Source organism: Cherax quadricarinatus, chromosome 82, assembly GCF_038502225.1.
Source record: "Cherax quadricarinatus isolate ZL_2023a chromosome 82, ASM3850222v1, whole genome shotgun sequence".
NCBI classification, from domain to species: Eukaryota; Metazoa; Arthropoda; class Malacostraca; order Decapoda; family Parastacidae; genus Cherax; species Cherax quadricarinatus.
This window is the reverse complement of record NC_091373.1, coordinates 4,642,891-4,664,247: the sequence shown is the minus strand read 5'-3', so window position 1 is coordinate 4,664,247 and position 21,357 is coordinate 4,642,891. Positions and strand designations below refer to the sequence as shown.

At 40.1% G+C, this 21,357-nt stretch overlaps 2 protein-coding genes across 8 annotated transcripts in view; one reads left to right on the top strand and one right to left on the bottom strand.

Moving 5' to 3' along the window:
- Positions 1–6,635, bottom strand: part of LOC128702873 ((E3-independent) E2 ubiquitin-conjugating enzyme UBE2O) — a 171,543-nt gene extending 164,908 nt beyond the window's left edge. For 6 of the 7 annotated variants that reach the window (XM_070102546.1, XM_070102549.1, XM_070102548.1 and 3 more), the window contains exon 1: positions 6,399–6,635. In XM_070102546.1, coding sequence (XP_069958647.1) covers positions 6,399–6,608 — 210 coding nt within the window. In that variant the 5' untranslated portion in view covers positions 6,609–6,635. The remainder of the gene's footprint in view (positions 1–6,398) is intronic. The other variant, XM_070102552.1, reaches the window with a different exon arrangement.
- A 10,547-nt stretch (positions 6,636–17,182) lies between these two features.
- On the top strand, positions 17,183–20,581 carry Aduk (Another Drosophila Unc-51-like kinase). The gene is made up of 2 exons (XM_070102545.1): positions 17,183–18,255; positions 19,545–20,581. Exons 1-2 carry the CDS (start codon positions 17,345–17,347, stop codon positions 20,080–20,082), a joined length of 1,449 nt encoding a protein of 482 aa, XP_069958646.1. The 5' UTR covers positions 17,183–17,344; the 3' UTR covers positions 20,083–20,581.
- The last annotated feature ends 776 nt before the right edge of the window (positions 20,582–21,357 follow it).

Sequence of the window (21,357 nt, the reverse complement as noted above, 5' to 3'; positions counted from 1 at the left end):
TCTTCCTTTGCAGATGACACCCGAATCTGCATGACAGTGTCTTCCATTGCAGACACTGCAAGGCTCCAGGCTGACATCAACCAAATCTTTCAGTGGGCTGCAGAAAACAATATGAAGTTTAACAATGAGAAATTTCAATTACACAGATATGGCAAACACGAGGAAATTAAATCTTCATCAGAGTACAAAACAAATTCTGGCCACAAAATAGAGCAAAACACCAACGTCAAAGACCTGGGAGTGATCATGTCGGAGGATCTCACCTTCAAGGACCATAACATTGTATCAATCGCATCTGCTAGAAAAATGACAGGATGGATAATGAGAACCTTCAAAACTAGGGATGCCAAGCCCATGATGACACTCTTCAGGTCACTTGTTCTATCTAGGCTGGAATATTGCTGCACACTAACAGCACCTTTCAAGGCAGGCGAAATTGCTGACCTAGAAAATGTACAGAGAACCTTCACGGTGCGCATAATGGAGATAAAACACCTCAATTACTGGGAGCGCTTGAGGTTCCTGAACCTGTATTCCCTGGAACGCAGGCGGGAGAGATACATGATTATATACACCTGGAAAATCCTAGAGGGACTAGTACCGAACTTGCACATGAAAATCACTCACTACGAAAGCAAAAGACTTGGCAGACGATGCAACATCCCCCCAATGAAAAGCAGGGGTGTCACTAGCACATTAAGAGACCATGCAATAAGTGTCAGGGGCCCGAGACTGTTCAACTGCCTCCCAGCATGCATAAGGGGGATTACCAACAGACTCCTGGCAGTCTTCAAGCTGGCACTGGACAAGCACCTAAAGTCGGTTCCTGACCAGCCAGGCTGTGGCTCGTATGTTGGTTTGTGTGCAGCCAACAGTAACAGCCTGGTTGATCAGGCTCTGATCCACCAGGAGGCCTGGTCACAGACCTGGCCGCGGGGCCGTTGACCCCCGGAACTCTCTCCAGGTAAACTCCAGGTCTCCTTTTGGGCCACCCTGCCTCGGTGTGATATGGCCAGTGCGTTGAAAGCAGAACTCAAAAAAGTCAAAGAGACTTATTTAAAAGTCAAAGTGACTTATTTAAATCCATTGCAGGGAGACATTAATCTCATAAAAGCCATACAAAGCCTGGGGAATCAGCAGCAATCAGGTTCAATCCAAGGAAGAATGGGGAGGAAAAATCCAATTCCTTGGCTCAAAAGCTTCACCAGCATCAAGGAATTAGTAACTAAATTAAGTTTATTTAGGTACAGGTATATATATGTGTGGTTACACAAATTTAAGTGACTACAGTTTTCATACATAGTAACATGTAAATTACCTAGAATAACCTAAAAAAAAAAAAAAAGCCTGTCCCAGATGCAGGTTCTAATAAATGATAAATTATACTTCTACAAAGTTTGGTTTGTAATAATGTTGGTAGAATTATTGACTATGTTAGGTAAAAGGACACAAGTGCAACTAATGTGACATTTTATCATGGAAATGTTTCAATTTCTAAGCTTTGTCAACCTTGACAAAGCTTGTGGAGAGAGAAACATTGCCACAATAAAATGTTACAATAGTTTCACTTGTGTCCTTTAACTAACAAAGTCTAGTTTACACTTGATTCAGAAAAAGTGACACTCCTGAAATTAAAAATAATAATAATAATAATAATAATAATAATAGTAATAGTAATAGTAATAGTAATAGTAATAATAATAATAATAATAATAATAATAATAATAATAATAATAATAATAATAATACATTCATACTTTACATAAAGCCCCTGGTTGAGTTACTTTGCCCTTTCAACTTATAAGGTTTAAATAAAATATTACAAAGACCCTAATGGAAATAAGTCACTTTGACTTTTTTAGGTTATCCTAGGTAATTTACACTATGCATAACTGTACTTATGTGTACCTGTGTCTAAACACACTTACTTATGTATTTATTTATTTATTTATTTATTTATAATTTGAGCACACTTACAGAGGTACAAAAAAAAAATACAGATAAGAGCAGCATGCCAAAGCCACTTATACTATGCATAGCATTACGGGCTGGCTTAAAATTAACTTAAGATTAACTAAGCAATGATGAAATCAGTGAAAAACATTAATGTAAACTGATTACTATAAAGCACAAGTGAGTATTACAAAGACAGGTCATATGGTTGCATGCATTGTTGTAAATTCAGTAGAATGGAGTATTCTGTTAGGTAGTGAATTTAAAAAATAATAAAGTTAGATTGGGTTTTAGGTTTAACATTTATGTGATATAATTGTGAGAAACATTTAAGATATACAATTTATAAGGTTCAGTTATTCAGTATTTATTTGGTTTTGGGTGAGTAAGTGATCTTTGAGAAGAGACTTGAATTTATAAACAGGTAGTGTTTCTTTTATATTAACAGGTAATGAATTCCAGATTTTAGGGCCTTTTATGTGCATTGAGTTTTTGCATAGCGTGAGATGGACACGAGGAATATCAAAGAGTGATCTGTGCCTTGTGTTATGGTCATGTGTTCTGTTGAGGTTGGCAAGGAGATGTTTGAGGGGAGGGTTAATATCAGAGTTGAGTGTTCTATGTATGTAATAGGTGCAGTAATAAGTATGGATGTTTTGTATGGTGAGTAGGTTGAGTGTATTGAATATTGGTGGAGTGTGCTGCCTGTAGTGAGAATTTGTTATCATTCTAACTGCAGCCTTTTGTTGGGTAATTAGTGGTCTGAGATGGTTACTTGTTGTTGAGCCCCATGCACAAATTCCATAGGTGAGATAGGGGTAAATAAGAGAGTGATATAGGGCCAGGAGGGCTGACTGTGGAGCATAGTACCGTATCTTCGATAGTATGCCTACAGTCTTGGAAATTTTCTTAGAAATTTGTTGTATATGTGTATGAAATTTGAGTCTATTATCAAGGTGGATTCCTAAGAATTTTCCCTCTGTTAGCTTTGTGATAGGTGATCCGTTTATCATTATGTTAAGAGGGACATCTGTAGCTCTGTTACCAAACTGAATGAAGTAGGTTTTGTCAATGTTTAGTGTAAGTTTGTTAGTACTCATCCAGGTAGATATTTTCTGTAATTCGGTATTTACAGTATTGGCTAGCGTGACTGGGCTCGGGTGGGAGAAGACGTATGTTGTGTCATCAGCAAATAGTGTGGGTTTGAGTAATTGAGAAGCATTTGGTAGGTCATTTATGTATAGGAGAAAGAGAAGAGGGCCAAGGACACTTCCCTGTGGGACACCAACTGTAATTGGTTGTGCAGAAGAGTTTGCCCCATTTGCGTACACATATTGGCTTCTGTTGCTGAGGTATGACTTGAGGTAGTTGAGGGAGTGCCCTCTTATACCATAGTGTGATAATTTTACGTGGAGCAAGTCATGGTCAACTGTATCAAAAGCTTTACGTAAGTCAATGAAGATCCCCAGTGGGACTTCTTTTTTCTCTATTGCAGTGTATATATGTTCTAGCATGTGTATAATAGCATCATTAGTATTTTTATTAGGCCTGAATCCAAATTGGCAGGGGTTGAGTATGTTTTGGGAGATAAGGTAGGAGTAGATTCGTTTATGAATTAATTTTTCGAAGATTTTTGAGAGAGGGTGTAAGTTGGATATTGGCCTATAGTTATTCAACTCTGTTTGGTCTCCTCCTTTGTGGATCGGGGTGACCCTTGCTATTTTGAGTACTGTAGGGAAGGTGGAGGATTCAATGGATTTGTTAAAGAGTGTTGCAATGATTGGTGATAGCACTTGTGACACTTTTTTGTATATAAAGGGTGGTAAGGTATTTAAATCTCCTGCCTTGTTTTTTAGTGCGTTGATAATAAGGGAGACTTCGTATGGGTTAGTCGGAGCTAGGAACAGTGTGTTCGGGTAGTTGCCGGTGAGGTAGTCATTTGGTGGGGTATCTGAGCTTGGGATTTTATTGGCAAGGTTTTGTCCTATAGTGGAGAAGAAATCATTGAGTCTGTTTGCTGTTTCTGTTGGTGGGAGTTGGGGTTCATCTGATTTTGCTAATTTTATTTCGCTATTTCGTGATATCTTTTTTGTTCCCAGAATTTCTGATAGGGTTTTCCAGGTCTTTTTTATATCACCTCGTAAGTTGGATAATCTGTTCTCATAATACAATTTTTTTGCCCTTCTTATCAGGCTGGTTAGGATTGACGAGTAACGTTTTGTTTGGTCTCTGGTTATGTGACCCATTCTGTACTGTTTTTCATATTGGTGTTTTGTATTTATGGATTTGAGAATGCTGGGTGTTAGCCAGGGACTGTTCAGTCTCTTAGCTGTCATCTGCTTAGTTTTTTTAGGGCAGTGCTTGTTATAGAGGTATTGAGTCTTTTTTAGAAAATTATTAATACATTCGTCAATATCTGTATTGATTTCTAGCTCAGTGTGCCAATCAATGTTTGCTAATGCTGTTGTGAAGTTATTAATGGCTGCCTCATTGTGAAGTCTGAAGGTGACTTTAGTAGTGTCTTGGGGTAATTTACCAAGAGTTGTTATGAGGAAAGTAGGGTAGTGGTCTGTGGTATTATCTGTAATTATGCCTGATTTTAAAGGGGATATGGTGTTGGTCCAGATGTGGTCAAGTAGGGAAACACTAGTCTCTGTAACTCTTGTAGGTTTTGTTACTGTTGGTAGCAACATACAGTTACTCATTGTGTTTGTGAATTCAGTAACGTGTGGGTCCTGGTCTTGCAGGAGATTTATATTGAAGTCACCTGAGAGTAGTAAGTGATCTTTGTTCATGCGTGCATCAGTTATCATACTTCCTAGGTTTTGACTAAATTGGCTAATGTTTGACTGTGGAACTCTGTAGATGTTTATCAATGTGAGAGGTTTTTGTAGGTATTTGGATTTGAATTTGGCTATTATATATTCCCCATGTTCATCTCTTGTGCAAGTATTAGTGATACATTCTAGTTGGTCTGAGTAGTATATGGCTGTGCCACCCCCTTGTTGGTCTGGCCTACAGTTGTGTATGGCTGTGTAACCAGGAATGGTATAGACATCTGTAGTATCAGGCTTTAGCCAGGTTTCAGTTAGTGTAATGATGGACATATTGGCATGTAAGGAATTTAGTAATGCTATGAGGTCATCGTAATGCTTGCTTAAAGATCTGATATTGTAGTTAAAGATAGTTATGTTGTTGTTGGCACTGAGAAGTGCCTTTGATTGTTCTGCAGTGTAGTAATTACAGTAACTGTTTGATTCATTTAAGTCATTAAATAAGAGGTTGGTATCTGGATCAATGCTTGTAATCATAAGATTTGTAGTGAATCTATAGTTAGAATTAAGTATAAAACAAAGTAAATAGTCTTAAGCTAAAAAATAGCACCTGAATTATTTAACAAATGTAAAATAATGAGCTAAGGTATTTTTTTTTTTTTTTTTTTTTTTTAAGCTAAAATAAAGGAGACAATATAAAAGGGACTAGTACAAATAAAGTGATGATCAAATAATGGAGCTTGGGAATATGATAGTAGGTAGTACTATAAAATAAATGAGCTTTGGAATATAATGCCAAAATTGTGAACTTGTTCTACTTTAGCACCTGAGAATAGCACCTTGATTATTTTAACAATTGTGAATGTATAAGCTAGGGTAGTTATATAAAGCTAAAATAAAGGAGAAAATATATAAGGGACTAAAATTAAGTAATGGTAAACAAAGTTAAATGGACAGATGGTCACTATGAAATAATATTGGTTTAGGAGTAAGATCTGATTTGTAATATTAGATAAATTGAGCAGTTTATTGCACAATAAAAGTAAAAAAAATGAGGTAGTTGGTACTAGCTAGCAAAAGATAGTTTTGGTACTTGCAAAAAAGTAATTGGAATATACACTAATTGAATATACAATGTAAAGTGACTAAAAAAACAAGTAGTGATAAACAAAATTAAATGGACAGGTAAGAACATTTCATGAGTTTTTCAGTCTTACACCATCTCCTGGGGTACAGTAATAATAATGTGTCATTGCTATGCTTTATTTACATTAACCTTAACATATTTATTCCCTTTATGCCCATATTTATTTTTTGCATAAAAAGTGCATAACTATCAAAAAACTGACTAAATGGCAAGAAAATGTTTCAAAGGGATTGATACATTAAAAGGAACAATGCTTAAGCAGTTAAAGTAAAATAAAGTACAACTTTACTGGTTAAACGACAGCCTCGTTAAATACATCAAATATTTTTTAATTTCTTTATGCAGAAAGTCAATAATGGCAGGAACTAACACTCACTGGGATTAACCTATTTTATCTGGGATGTGAAAGACAGATGAGTGAAGATAGGTTATAAAACACGACAATGGAACCTCATAATACTTTCCTAACATCAGAGTTGGTCTTGTTAAGGACAATTAAGAGGAATAAAGTCGAGATATCGTACCTTCCTCTCAGGCAGGACCTGCTCCTCACCCTTGGGGTACCAGGCTACCCTGATGCTACCCTTGGTCACCTTATATTCCTCATCTACGTCACTCTCCTCATCACTAGAGACAAACTCAGCGTTCTCCAGCACCATACCAAGCTCCAGGTTGCCCTTCTTGTTGAATCTGTAGACCTCATCCTCGTAAAAGTACTGATACTCCTGCGCCATGTTGGACTCAACCAGTCAACTGAGCACTTCAACCTTCCTCAATACCACTATTAAAATAACTCTGAATCAACACTCGTCAAAATTAAATAATTATGAGCATTAATCAACTATAATTCTAATAATGAGAGCAAGAGAATAACAGATGAGTAATGAAGGAGAGGAGACTATAGAGGCAGATTAGCAGTGTGTCAGCAGACGACAGCAGCAGCAGCAGGTGACAGCAGACACCCCCTGGACCACCTCCCCTCTCTCACCCCTACGGGTTTACCCTTTACCTGTCATCGTAATAATAATGTCCTATTTAGAAATTATGTGTTTCTAAATATGACTGGGAAGAAAGAAATTCGTGACCATCTCTGCTCTCAGGTCTTTCCATGACCTGTGAAGAGGGGAACCTTGAAGAAGGGGAAACCTTGAAGAAGGGGAAACCTTGAAGAGGGGAACCTTGAAGAAGGGGAAACCTTGAAGAAGGGAACCTTGAAGAAGGGGAAACCTTGAAGAAGGGGAAACCTTGAAGAGGGGAACCTTGAAGAAGGGGAAACCTTGAAGAGGGGAACCTTGAAGAAGGGGAAACCTTGAAGAAGGGGAAACCTTGAAGAAGGGGAAACCTTGAAGAGGGGAACCTTGAAGAAGGGGAAACCTTGAAGAAGGTTAAACCTTGAAGAAGGTTAAACCTTGAAGAAGGGGAAACCTTGAAGAAGATTAAACCTTGAAGAAGGTTAAACCTTGAAGAAGGGGAAACCTTGAAGAAGGTTAAACCTTGAAGAAGGTTAAACCTTGAAGAAGGGAAACCTTGAACAAGGTTAAACCTTGAAGAAGGGGAAACCTTGAAGAAGGTTAAACCTTGAAGAAGGTTAAACCTTGAAGAAGGTTAAACCTTGAAGAAGGTTAAACCTTGAAGAAGGGAAACCTTGAACAAGGTTAAACCTTGAAGAAGGGGAAACCTTGAAGAAGGGAAACCTTGAACAAGGTTAAACCTTGAAGAAGGTTAAACCTTGAAGAAGGGGAAACCTTGAAGAAGGTTAAACCTTGAAGAAGGGGAAACCTTGAAGAAGGTTAAACCTTGAAGAAGGGGAAACCTTGAAGAAGGGGAAACCTTGAAGAAGGTTAAACCTTGAAGAAGGTTAAACCTTGAAGAAGGGGAAACCTTGAAGAAGGTTAAACCTTGAAGAAGGGGAAACCTTGAAGAAGGTTAAACCTTGAAGAAGGGGAAACCTTGAAGAAGGTTAAACCTTGAAGAAGGGGAAACCTTGAAGAAGGGGAAACCTTGAAGAAGGGAAACCTTGAACAAGGTTAAACCTTGAAGAAGGGAAACCTTGAAGAAGGGGAAACCTTGAAGAAGGGGAAACCTTGAAGAAGGTTAAACCTTGAAGAAGGGGAAACCTTGAAGAAGGGGAAACCTTGAAGAAGGGAAACCTTGAACAAGGTTAAACCTTGAAGAAGGGGACCTTGAAGAAGGGAAACCTAGAAGAAGGGGAAACCTTGAAGAAGGGAAACCTTGAAGGAGGGAAACCTTGAAGAAGGGAAACCTTGAAGAAGGGAAACTTTGATACTGAAAGTATTGTAATCCAGGGGACTGGAGCTTCCCCTTGCTTGGATCAAACCTGATTCTCTCCCATTCACCAGGCGCCGTATGAAACCAATCGGGTTTAACCCTTCCCCATGAATAAACAATGACGATTCGACATTCTGTTTCCTCTCTATGCGCTCACTCCCTTCCCCTCCAATATTCCTTTCCCCTCACCCTTCAACATCCCCTTCTCCCCTCCAACACACTCCTCTTCCCCTCCGACACACTCCCCTACATATTCCATCTCGCCTTTCCTTCAACATATTCCTCGTCTCCCTCCGCAGCATCTTGCCCATTACTAGACCTTCCTTACCCTCACTGGAGTTTACCTGGAGAGAGTTCCGGGGGTCAACGCCCCCGCGGCCCGGTCTGTGACCAGGCCTCCTGGTGGATCAGAGCCTGATCAACCAGGCTGTTACTGTTGGCTGCACGCAAACCAACGTACGAGCCACAGCCCGGCTGGTCAGGAACCTGGAGTTTACCTGGAGAGAGTTCCGGGGGTCAACGCCCCCGCGGCCCGGTCTGTGACCAGGCTTCTTGGTGGATCAGAGCCTGATCAACCAGGCTGTTGCTGCTGGCTGCACGCAAACCAAAGTACGAGCCACAGCCCGGCTGGTCAGGAACCGACTTCAGGTGCTTGTCCAGTGCCAGCTTGAAGACTGCCAGGGGTCTGTTGGTAATCCCCCTTATGTATGCTGGGAGGCAGTTGAACAGTCTCGGGCCCCTGACACTTATTGTATGGTCTCTTGACGTGCTAGTGACACCCCTGCTTTTCATTGGGGGGATGTTGCATCGTCTGCCAAGTCTTTTGCTTTCGTAGTGAGTGATTTTCGTGTGCAAGTTCGGTACTAGTCCCTCTAGGATTTTCCAGGTGTATATAATCATGTATCTCTCCCGCCTGCGTTCCAGGGAATACAGGTTCAGGAACCTCAAGCGCTCCCAGTAATTGAGGTGTTTTATCTCCGTTATGCGCGCCGTGAAGGTTCTCTGTACATTTTCTAGGTCAGCAATTTCACCTGCCTTGAAAGGTGCTGTTAGTGTGCAGCAATGTTCCAGACTAGATAGAACAAGTGACCTGAAGAGTGTCATCATGGGCTTGGCATCCCTAGTTTTGAAGGTTCTCATTATCCATCCTGTCATTTTTCTAGCAGATGCGATTGATACAATGTTATGGTCCTTGAAGGTGAGATCCTCCGACATGATCACTCCCAGGTCTTTGACGTTGGTGTTTCGCTCTATTTTGTGGCCAGAATTTGTTTTGTACTCTGATGACGATTTAATTTCCTCATGTTTGCCATATCTGAGTAATTGAAATTTTTCATCGTTAAACTTCATATTGTTTTCTGCAGCCCACTGAAAGATTTGGTTGATGTCCGCCTGGAGCCTTGCAGTGTCTGCAATGGAAGACACTGTCATGCAGATTCGGGTTTCATCTGCAAAGGAAGACACGGTGCTGTGGCTGACATCCTTGTCTATGTCAGATATGAGGATGAGGAACAAGATGGGAGCGAGTACTGTGCCTTGTGGAACAGAGCTTTTCACCGTAGCTGCCTCGGACTTTACTCTGTTGACTACTACTCTCTGTGTTCTGTTAGTGAGGAAATTATAGATCCATCGACCGACTTTTTCTGTTATTCCTTTAGCACGCATTTTGTGCGCTATTACGCCATGGTCACACTTGTCGAAGGCTTTTGCAAAGTCTGTATATATTACATCTGCATTCTTTTTGTCTTCTAGTGCATCTAGGACCTTGTCGTAGTGATCCAATAGTTGAGACAGACAGGAGCGACCTGTTCTAAACCCATGTTGCCCTGGGTTGTGTAATTGATGGGTTTCTAGATGGGTGGTGATCTTGCTTCTTAGGACCCTTTCAAAGATTTTTATGATATGGGATGTTAGTGCTATCGGTCTGTAGTTCTTTGCTGTTGCTTTACTGCCCCCTTTGTGGAGTGGGGCTATGTCTGTTTTTTTAGTAACTGTGGGACGACCCCCGTGTCCATGCTCCCTCTCCATAGGATGGTAAAAGCTCGTGATAGGGGCTTCTTGCAGTTCTTGATGAACACGGAGTTCCATGAGTCTGGCCCTGGGGCAGAGTGCATGGGCATGTCATTTATCGCCTGTTCGAAGTCATTTGGCGTCAGGATAACATCAGATAGGCTTGTGTTAGCCAAATTATGTGGCTCTCTCATAAAAATTTCATTTTGATCTTCGACTCTCAGTCTGGTTAGCGGCTTGCTAAAAACTGAGTCATATTGGGACTTGAGTAGCTCACTCATTTCCTTGCTGTCATCTGTGTAGGACCCATCTTGTTTAAGTAGGGGCCCAATACTGGACGTTGTTCTCGACTTTGATTTGGCATAGGAGAAGAAATACTTTGGGTTTCTTTCGATTTCATTTATGGCTTTTAGTTCTTCCCGCGATTCCTGACTCCTATAAGATTCCTTTAGCTTAAGTTCGATGCTTGCTATTTCTCTGACCAGTGTCTCCCTACGCCTTCCAGATATATTGACCTCTTTTAGCCGCTCTGTTATTCTTTTCCGTCGTCTGTAAAGGGAACGCCTGTCCCTTTCTATTTTACATCTACTCCTCCTTTTTCTTAGAGGAATAAGCCTTGTGCATACATCGAGCGCCACCGAGTTAATCTGCTCTAGACATAAGTTGGGGTCTGTGTTGCTTAGTATATCTTCCCAGCTTATATCAGTTAGGATTTGGTTTACTTGGTCCCACTTTATGTTTTTGTTATTGAAGTTGAATTTGGTGAATGCTCCCTCGTGACTAATCTCATTATGTCGGTCTGGGGCTCCAAGCATACATGTCTGAACCTCAATTGTGTTGTGATCTGAGTATATTGTTTTTGATATGGTGACATTTCGTATCAGATCATCATTGTTAGTGAAGATGAGGTCTAGTGTATTCTCCAGTCTAATAGGCTCTATTATTTGCTGGTTTAAATTGAATTTTGTGCAGAGATTTAAAAGCTCGTGTGAGTGTGAGTTTTCATCAGAGCTGCCTCCTGGTGTTATTACTGCAACAATATTATTTGCTATATTCCTCCATTTTAGGTGCCTTAAGTTGAAATCCCCCAGGAGCAAGATGTTGGGTGCAGGAGCTGGCAGATTTTCCAGACAGTGGTCAATTTTTAACAGCTGTTCCTGGAATTGCTAGGATGTTGCATCCGGAGGCTTGTAGACTACCACAATGAGTAGGTTTTGGTTCTCGATCTTTACTGCTTAAACTTCCACTACATCATTTGAGGCATTCAGCAGTTCTGTGCACACAAGTGACTCTGCAATGTACAGGCCACCCCCCCCCCCCATTTTTTGCCTGTTCACTCTGTCGCATCTGTATAGGTTGTAACCTGGGATCCATATTTCGTTGTCCAAGTGATCTTTTATGTGGGTCTCAGTGAAAGCCGCGAACATTGCCTTTGCCTCTGCAAGCAGTCCACGGATGAAAGGTATTTTGTTGTTTGTTGCTGGCTTTAGACCCTCCACACTAAACTCTACCAGATTTTAAGATATGTTGGGGGTTTTAACCCAGAGGGTTTAGCCACCCAGGATACCTGGAGTATACCTAAAGGGTGCTCCGGGGGGTCAATGCCCCCACGGAACGGTCCACGACCAGGCCTCACAGTGGATCAGGGTCTGATCAACCATGCTGTTACTGCTGGCCGCAAGTAAACCGACGTACGAACCACAGCCTGGATGATCAGGAACTGAATTCAGGTGCCTATCCAGCGCCTGCTTGAAGACAGCCAGGGGTCTATTTATATTCCCCCTTATGTATGCTGGGAGGCAGTTGAAGAGTCTTGGGCCCCTGACACTGTGTTGTCTCTTAGCGTACTCGTGGCGCCCCTGCTTTTCATTGGGGGATGTTGCACTGTCTGTCGGATCTTTTGCTTTCGTAAGGAATTATTTCCACGTGCAGAGTTGGGACTAGTTCCTCTAGGATTTTCCAAGTGTATATTATCCTGTATCGTTCTCGCCTGCATTCCAAGGAGTACAGGTCAAGGGACTTCAACCATTCCCAGTAATTTAGCTGCTTTATTGTACTTCTACATACAGTCAGTGGTTCATCGAGGACTGTCTGTCTCATTCCCACTATGGCCCTATCTTAATCTTGTCCCCAGGATGCGACCAGAGTACAATATAGAAGACCCGTTGTCATGCAGAGCATTTCGGGCAAATCAGGTAAATTTTGTTCCCCGCTACAGTCCCCTGTACCTCAGTACATTTAAGAAGCTTAGTTGTGGTATGTTGGCTTAGAAATACACCTAAGGAAACACTTGGACACATTTATTACAAAACATTTTGGTCCTGGGACCTTATCACTTCTAACATACAAAGGTTAAAAAGATATTATATAGCCTCTGTATGTTAGAAGTGATCTCAGGACCTAAATGTGTTCTAATATGTCCTAGTGTTCACTCGCCTGTCTTTCTGAACCAACTTGTTGGTACATGTATCTATTACTAAGGTTTATACCGTGTATGTAAGTTTTTTAGGTACAGGTACACATAAGTACAATTATCATACATAGTGTAAATTGCCCAGGATAACCCAAAAAATGTTAGTGACTTATTTACATGTAAATTACATTACCTATTTACTGAAGAAAATAAATAATTGGATTATTTTTATTATTATTATTATCATTATTATTATTATTATTATTATTATTATTATTATTATTATTATTATTATTATTAGTAGTAGTAGTAGTAGTAGTAGTAGTAGTAGTAGTAGTAGTAGTAGTACTTTGCTCAAAATAATGCACATGTTAAGTGGTTTTCTTATGGCTTTAACGCTTAATTTTGATTTTAATAATAATAGTAACCATCAAAAAATTTTCGTCATAATTGTGTGATGCTTGTAACTAAATGTGGCAGATGTTGCAAGTGTATGGAAGAGGTAGTATGTTATTAAATGCTGTAAAGAGTTTTTATGAGGATAGTGAGGTAAAAGTAGGTCTTAGACAGGGATGTGTAATGTCACCATGGTTGTTTAACATATTTATAGATGGGGTTGTAAAAGAAGTAAATGCTAGGGTGTTCGGGAGAAGGGTGGGATTAAATTATGGGGAATTAAATACAAAATGTGAGTTGACACAGTTACTTTTTGCTGATGATACTGTGCTTATGGGAGATTCTAAAAAAAAATTGCAAAGGTTATTAATGGACGAGTTTGGGAGTGTGTGTAAAGGTAGAAAGTGAACATAGATAAGAGTAAGGTGATGAAGGCATCAAACTATTTAGATAAAGAAAAATTGGATATCACATTGGAGGGAGAGAGTATGGAAGAAGTGAATGTTTTCAGATATTTGGGAGTTGACGTGTCGGCGGATGGATTTATGAAGGATGAGGTTAATCATAGAATTGATGAGGGAAAAAAGATGAGTGGTGCATTGAGGTATCTGTGGAGATAAAGAACATTATCCATGGAGGCAAAGAAGGAAATGTACGAGAGTATAGTGATACCAACACTCTTATATGGGTGTGAAGCTTGGGTTGTGAATGCTGCAGCAAGGAGGCGGTTGGAGGCAGTGGAGATGTCCTATCTAAGGGCAATGTGTGGTGTAAATATTATGAAGAAAATTCATAGTTTGGAAATTAGGAGGTGTGGAGTTACTGAAAGTATTAGTCAGAGGGCTGAAGAGGGGTTGTTGAGGTAGTTTGGTCATTTAAAGAGAATGAAACAAAGTAGAATGCCTTGGAGAGCGTATAAATCTATTGGGGAAGGAAGGCGAGGTAGGGGGCGTTCCCAAAAACGTTGGAGGAAGGGGGTAAAGGAAGGTTTGTGGGCGAGGGGCCTGGACTTTCAGCAGGCGTGCGTGAGCGTGTTAGATAGGAGTGAATGGAGGCGAATGGTTTTTGGTACCCAATGAGCTGTTGGAGTGTGAGCAGGGTAATAATTAGTGAAGGGATTCAGGGAAACCGTTTAGCTGGACTTGAGTCCTGGAAATGGGAAGTACAATGCCTGCATTTTGAAAGAGGGGTTTAGGACATTGGCAGTTTCGAGGGACGTCTAAACTGTCGTATCTGAGTACCTCTGCAAAGACAGTACTCACCTAGTTGAGGTTGCAGGGGTTGATTCCAAGCTCCTGGCCCGGCCTCTTCACTGGTCACTATTAGGTCACTCTCCCTGAATCGTGTGCTTTATCATACCTCTGCTTGAAGCTATATATGGATCCTGCCTCCACTACATCGCTTCCCAAACTATTCCACTTCTGACTACTCTGTGGCTGAAGAAATACTTCCTAACATCCCTGTGATTCATCTGTGTCTTCAACTTCCAACTGCGTCCCCTTGTTGCTGTGTCCCATCTCTGGAACATCTTGTCTTTGTCCACCTTGTCAATTCCTCTCAGTATTTTGTATGTCGTTATCATGTCCCCCCTATCTCTCCTGGAACTAGTCTTGTTGCAAACCTTGGCTAGGTGTGGGTTCCAAACTGGTGCCGCATACTCCAATATGGGCCTAACGTACACGGTGTACAGGGTCCTGAACGATTCCTTATTAAGATGTCGGAATGCTGTTCTGAGGTTTGCTAGACACCCATATGCTGCAACAGTTATTTGGTTGATGTGCGCTTCAGATGTGCCTGGTGTTATACTCACCCCAAGATCTTTTTCCTTGAGTGAGGTTTGTAGTCTCTGGCCCCCTAGACTGTACTCCGTCTGCGGTCTTCTTTGCCCTTCCCCATTCTTCATGACTTTGCACTTGGTGGGGTTGAACTCCAGGAGCCAATTGCTGGACCAGGTCTGCAGCCTGTCCAGATCCCTTTGTAGCTCTGCCTGGTCTTCGATCAAATGAATTCTTCTCATCAACTTCACGTCATCTGCAAACAAGGACACTTCGGAGTCTATCCCTTCTGTCATGTCGTTCACAAATACCAGAAATAGCACTGGTCCTAGGGCTGACCTTTGTGGGACCCCGCTGGTCACAGGTGCCCACTCTTACACCTTGCCACGTACAATGACTCGCTGCTGTCTTCCTGACAAGTATTCCCTGATCCATTGTAGTGCCTTCCCTGTTATCCCTGCTTGGTCCTCCAGTTTTTGCACTAATCTCTTGTGTGGAACTGTGTCAAACGCCTTCTTGTAGTCCAAGAAAATGCAATCCACCCACCCCTCTCTCTCTTGTCTTACTGCTGTCACCATGTCATAGAACTCCAGTAGGTTTGTGACACAGGATTTCCCGTCCCTGAAACCATGTTGGCTGCTGTTGATGAGATCATTCCTTTCTAGGTGTTCCACCACTCTTCTCGTGATAATCTTCTCCATGACTTTGCGCTAAAGGAATAACAGGAAAAGTCGGTCGATGGATCCATAATTTCCTCACTAACAGAACACAGAGAGTAGTCGTCAACAGAGTAAAGTCCGAGGCAGCTACGGTGACAAGCTCTGTCCCACAAGGCACAGTACTAGCTCCCATCTTGTTCCTCATCCTCATATCCGACATAGACAAGGATGTCAGCCACAGCACCGTGTCTTCCTTTGCAGATGACACCCGAATCTGCATGACAGTGTCTTCCATTGCAGACACTGCAAGGCTCCAGGCGGACATCAACCAAATCTTTCAGTGGGCTGCAGAAAACAATATGAAGTTCAACGATGAGAAATTTCAATTACTCAGATATGGTAAACATGAGGAAATTAAATCTTCATCAGAGTACAAAACAAATTCTGGCCACAAAATAGAGCGAAACACCAACGTCAAAGACCTAGGAGTGATTATGTCGGAGGATCTCACCTTCAAGGACCATAACATTGTATCAATCGCATCTGCTAGAAAAATGACAGGATGGATAATGAGAACCTTCAAAACTAGGGAGGCCAAGCCCATGATGACACTCTTCAGGTCACTTGTTCTATCTAGGCTGGAATATTGCTGCACTCTAACAGCACCTTTCAAGGCAGGTGAAATTGCCGACCTAGAAAATGTACAGAGAACTTTCACGGCGCGCATAACGGAGATAAAACACCTCAATTACTGGGAGCGCTTGAGGTTTCTAAACCTGTATTCCCTGGAACGCAGGAGGGAGAGATACATGATTATATACACCTGGAAAATCCTAGAGGGACTAGTACCAAACTTGCACACGAAAATCACTCACTACGAAAGCAAAAGACTTGGCAGACGATGCACCATCCCCCCAATGAAAAGCAGGGGTGTCACTAGCACGTTAAGAGACCATACAATAAGTGTCAGGGGCCCGAGACTGTTCAACTGCCTCCCAGCACACATAAGGGGGATTACCAACAGACCCCTGGCAGTCTTCAAGCTGGCACTGGACAAGCACCTAAAGACAGTTCCTGATCAGCCGGGCTGTGGCTCGTACGTTGGTTTGCGTGCAGCCAGCAGCAACAGCCTGGTTGATCAGGCGCTGATCCACCAGGAGGCCTGGTCACAGACCGGGCCGCGGGGGCGTTGACCCCCGAAACTCTCTCCAGGTAAACTCCAGGTCCAGATACTATACATGTCAGTGACACTGGTCTGTAGTTTAGTGCTTCATGTCTGTCTCCTTTTTTTAAAAATTGGGACTACATTTGCTGTCTTCCAGACCTCAGGCAATCTCTCTGTTTCGATAGATGTATTGAATATTGTTGTTAGGGGTACACATAGCGCCTCTGCTCCCTCTCTCAGGACCCATGGAGAGATGTTATCCGGCCCCATTGCCAGTGATTATGTATGAGTGATGGTGAAAGTGTTGAATGATGATGAAAGTTCTTTCTTTCTCCTTGGGGTTTTTCTTTCTTTTTGGGTCACCCTAACTCGGTGGGAAACTGCGGACGTATTAAAAAAAATAATGGCAATACTAACACCAACAACAGTAGTAATAATAATAATAATAATAATAATAATAATAATAATAATAATAATAATAATAATAATAATAATAATAATAATAGTAATAATAATAATAATAATAATAATAATAATAATAATAATAATAATAATAGCCTCGGCCATCGGTGGTGTTGGCAGCTCTGGAGGAGGTAAACAAGGCGGTGTCATGACTCGAAAAATTCCCACAAAATGATTGTTATATAAACCAAACTGACAGCTTGAACTACAACTTGTTACAGCGAGCTTGTGAAGACAGCAGCTTGTAGTTATGCATTGAGTACTGTGGAGGAAGCAAGTTAAGGTAGTGTATAAGGTAGCAATGGCTTCCTCTGCTGGGACCCCCAATGTACCAGATTACATCATTGCGGAAAAAATTGGTTCTGGCAGCTTTGCTGATGTGTTTAAAGCTTTTAAGAAAGGGAAGACAAGGGAGGTGGTGGCCATTAAATGTGTCTTGAAGTCTAACCTCTCCAAGACGGCACTTGACAATTTAATATCGGAAATTAAGATACTGAAAGAGCTGAAGCATGAGAACATTGTAGAAATGAAAGATTTCGTCTGGGACGACAGGTATATTTATATTATAATGGAGTATTGTAGCGGTGGGGACCTGTCGAACTTTGTGAAGTCCCGGAGGCGGCTGCCGGAAGCTGTGTGCCAGAGGTTCCTCCAGCAGCTGGCTTCAGCTCTCAAGTACATGAGAGAGAAGAAGGTCAGTCACTTTGATCTCAAGCCTTCAAACATTCTATTAAAATCTAGAAGTCATCCTATTCTTAAGATCGCAGATTTTGGACTTGCTCAACACATGCCGGAAGATGACACCAACAGCACCATCAAGGGAAGTCCACTCTACATGGCTCCAGAGATAATTCTGAAGCGCCAGTATGATGCCAAGGTGGATCTCTGGTCAGTGGGAGTCATCCTTTATGAATGCCTCTTTGGGAAAGCTCCATATTCTTCTAAAACAATGGATGAATTAATAGAAAAGATTAAAAAGGACAAAGCCATCGATGTGCCTTATGGAACAAACATCTCTCCCGAGTGCCGAGATTTATTACAGAGTTGCTTAGAACGAGATGTGAGCAAGAGAATTGATTTTGAAATGTTCTTTTCTCACCCTTTTGTGGACCTTGAGCACAAACCTGGTCCAGCGAGTATGACGAAGGCGACCGATCTTCTCACTACGGCAGTCAATTTTGATGAATGTCAGGAGTATGAGCAGGCTTTCAGGTAATTTTATATGATCTTTATCAATAAATTTAATTGCTGTATATAATTATACTGTACCTTACTACAGTACTTGTATTTGAAATACTGTATGAGCACTAGCCTTGAAATTTTTGGAAAAGCCACTTGCCTCAACTCAGTTACTTTTCAGAAAATTTTGCCAGTGATACAGTAATGTATATACAGTATTTATATACATTTGGGTGGTATAACTAAACCAGAAATACAGTACTTTTATATTGGTATTGTGTTTTATTAATTATATGTTGTATTAGGTACTGCTGTCTTGGCTTCAGATTTCGTTTTTGACATTCTGTATTAAAAATTTGTATGATATTTACCATATATGCTGGTGTATAAGTCAGCCTTTTAAGCCAAGTATAAAATTTGCTGATACATGGCAGAGGTGAAAACAAGGCCACAGCACATTACCAAAGGAAGGAAGTGGCACCACTACCCTACTGATGCTATCATGCTAGTACTGTACCATAACTTGTACCACAGTTGCAAGTTTTATTTGTTACTGCTTACCTATTTTATTTTTGTTACCCAGAATCATGCTTGTAATAAAAAAATGTCACATTCAAACAATACCCAAAACGCCAGAAAATTGAAACAAAGCTAGAGAAAATAAGACACTTTTTCCAAATATTCCCCTAATGGTCCATGTCAGTCCACTCAAACCCTCTTAACTTGAAAGTCTGATAGAAGTGGTACTGACCTAAATCTGAATTAACACCTAAAAATTTTAGGAGTTGACTTATACACCAGGCCAACTTGTACACTGGCGTATATGGTAGCTTAGAAGTGCTAAAGTTATTTTCCTTCCTCAGAAAATAGTAATGTAACTTTTTATTAAGCTCAACTTTTTTGAGGACAAGTGCTAATCTATAGTTTTAATTACAATATTTTATTTTATATATGCATAGTGCAAGAATTTACTGTACAGCTTCTAGGTTCTTTTCATAGGCCATTTTATTTTGGGGGGATTTTAATTGCATATTGTGCTTACAAAGATTCAGTCGTATGCATTAAATATTATCGAGTATTTATTTCTCATGAGGTACAGGTACAACTCAAGGAAAAGAATTCTCAGGTAGCACTGTAGTTTAGGGTCATGAAGGTGTGGGGTGAACTGTGGAATATATGATGACTTAAAAGTTTTGTAAGATTATATAATCAAGCCAGGTTGTTTTATGCAAAAGAAGTCATTATTGTAGGAGTTTTTGTAATCATTGCCTTATAAGTGAAGGTTATGCCACAATTTAATTAATGATGCACATTATCTTCAGGCACTATTGTGAAGCACTCCAGTACCTTGTTCCACTCCTCCACGTAGAAGGCAATGCAAGCAAACGCTCTGCTTTACGACGAAAGATTGCAGAGTACATGAATCGAACAGAAGATCTCAAGAAAATCATAAATAATGAGAGTGATGCCATTAAAAATATGAAAATTCCTAAAATTCAGAGTGAAGAATCTGTTGGCAGTACAGAATACAAAGGTAATCGTGAAGAGCTTTTGAGGTTGACAGCTACAACTCCGCAGATTCGCTCTGCTATAGAAATTGCAGCTTCAGGAGAGCTGTATGCATACGAAGGAAATTATACCGTAGCTTTTGAAAAATACCAGCTAGCATTGGGGAAGTTGTTAGAACATTTGCAAAATGAACCAAAGGGACGTAGAAAAGACCTTCTTAGAGAGGAAGTTAAACGATGGATGTCACAAGCTGAGCACTTGAAAGAGGTTCTTAATAAAGATTCATCTCAAGCAAGTGTCAATGAAGAATTATTTGCTGAGAGTGATGATAAAAATTGCTCTGTTCAGTGACAAAATGTACTTCTTGGAGCTGAAGTTATAATGTAATATTTAAAAAAAAAATACTGTTTCCATAATTTTCCACGAGTTCCATAAAAATGCTGTACTTTCCAAATATTAAGTATTGTATATAGAACAGATTGATTGTTAAAAAATTTTAATTTAAAAAAAACTTGCACAGTTGTAAACTGTGCTTACTCTTTAAGAGAGTCATCTTGTTGACTGAGTGTTATCAGATATTGCATTGAAGGATAATTAGGAGATTTTTATCAGTTTGATTGCTACCTATATATTAAAAAATGATGTTCTCTCAGGAAAATATGTCCATTATGCAGTGGTGTGCAAATTACTTTGTTCATAAGGTATAATAAGGTACAGTGCCATATTTGTTTTATGACCGTGTGTTGTACTGCATATATTGATGCTGTGTTTTATAACATTACACTTTAAATATTTTTAATAAATTTCATTGGATTACATTGTTATAATTTAATTAAAATAAAGCACAGGGTATATACACAGAAAAGTGTATATCTCTCAGTGTATATACACTGAGAGATTACCTTACTGTACTGTAATCTCTGTATATAAGAATTAAAGCAATCATTATACTGTAGTGTACTGTACACATGATTTGTGGCCTTAAGCATCCATGTGCAACAGATTGGGTTTAACCCTAACAAGCAAACTTTATTGTAAGGATTAAATGTTACTGAATCAAAGTAATGGCAAGCAGTAACACACAGTTTTGTTATTATTACAGTACATTACATGGAAACTCATCCGATTTTCCGGCAACGATAGCATGAATTATTGGGAGAAGGAGGGGGAGATTTCGTTTGGTCAAATTTAATTTGTAATTCCAGTAATATTTTGATAAAAAGAAATTATGTTGAGAGTTAGATTAATATAGTAATTGCTGATTCACTAAAACACCCAGCAACTACAGTGTGAATTATCATGGGGAAGATAGATTTGGTTTGGTCAGATTTAATTTGTAATTCAAGTAATATTTCGCTAATTTTTTTTTTTTACGCTGCCCATCTATAACCCTGCCTCCATGGAAGATGGCCAGTGTGTTAAAAAAAAATTATGTTTAGATTTTGATTAATATTAGCAGTTGTCAGTTCACTAAAACACTCAGCAACTACAGTGTGAATCATCAGGGCAGAGGGGATGATTTGGTTTAGTCAGATTTAATTTGCAATTCCAGTAATATTTTAATAAAAAAAAATATCTTTAGATTTAGATTAATATAGTAGTTGTCAGTTCATTAAAAAAAATCCT

Excerpts from the sequence above, each read along its gene's own strand:
- Aduk (XM_070102545.1), top strand. The coding sequence starts at position 17,345 with ATGGCTTCCTCTGCTGGGACCCCCAATGTACCAGATTACATCATTGCG. Across the intron at positions 18,256-19,544 it reads GAGTATGAGCAGGCTTTCAG|GCACTATTGTGAAGCACTCC; the intron begins GTAATTTTATAT and ends CATTATCTTCAG.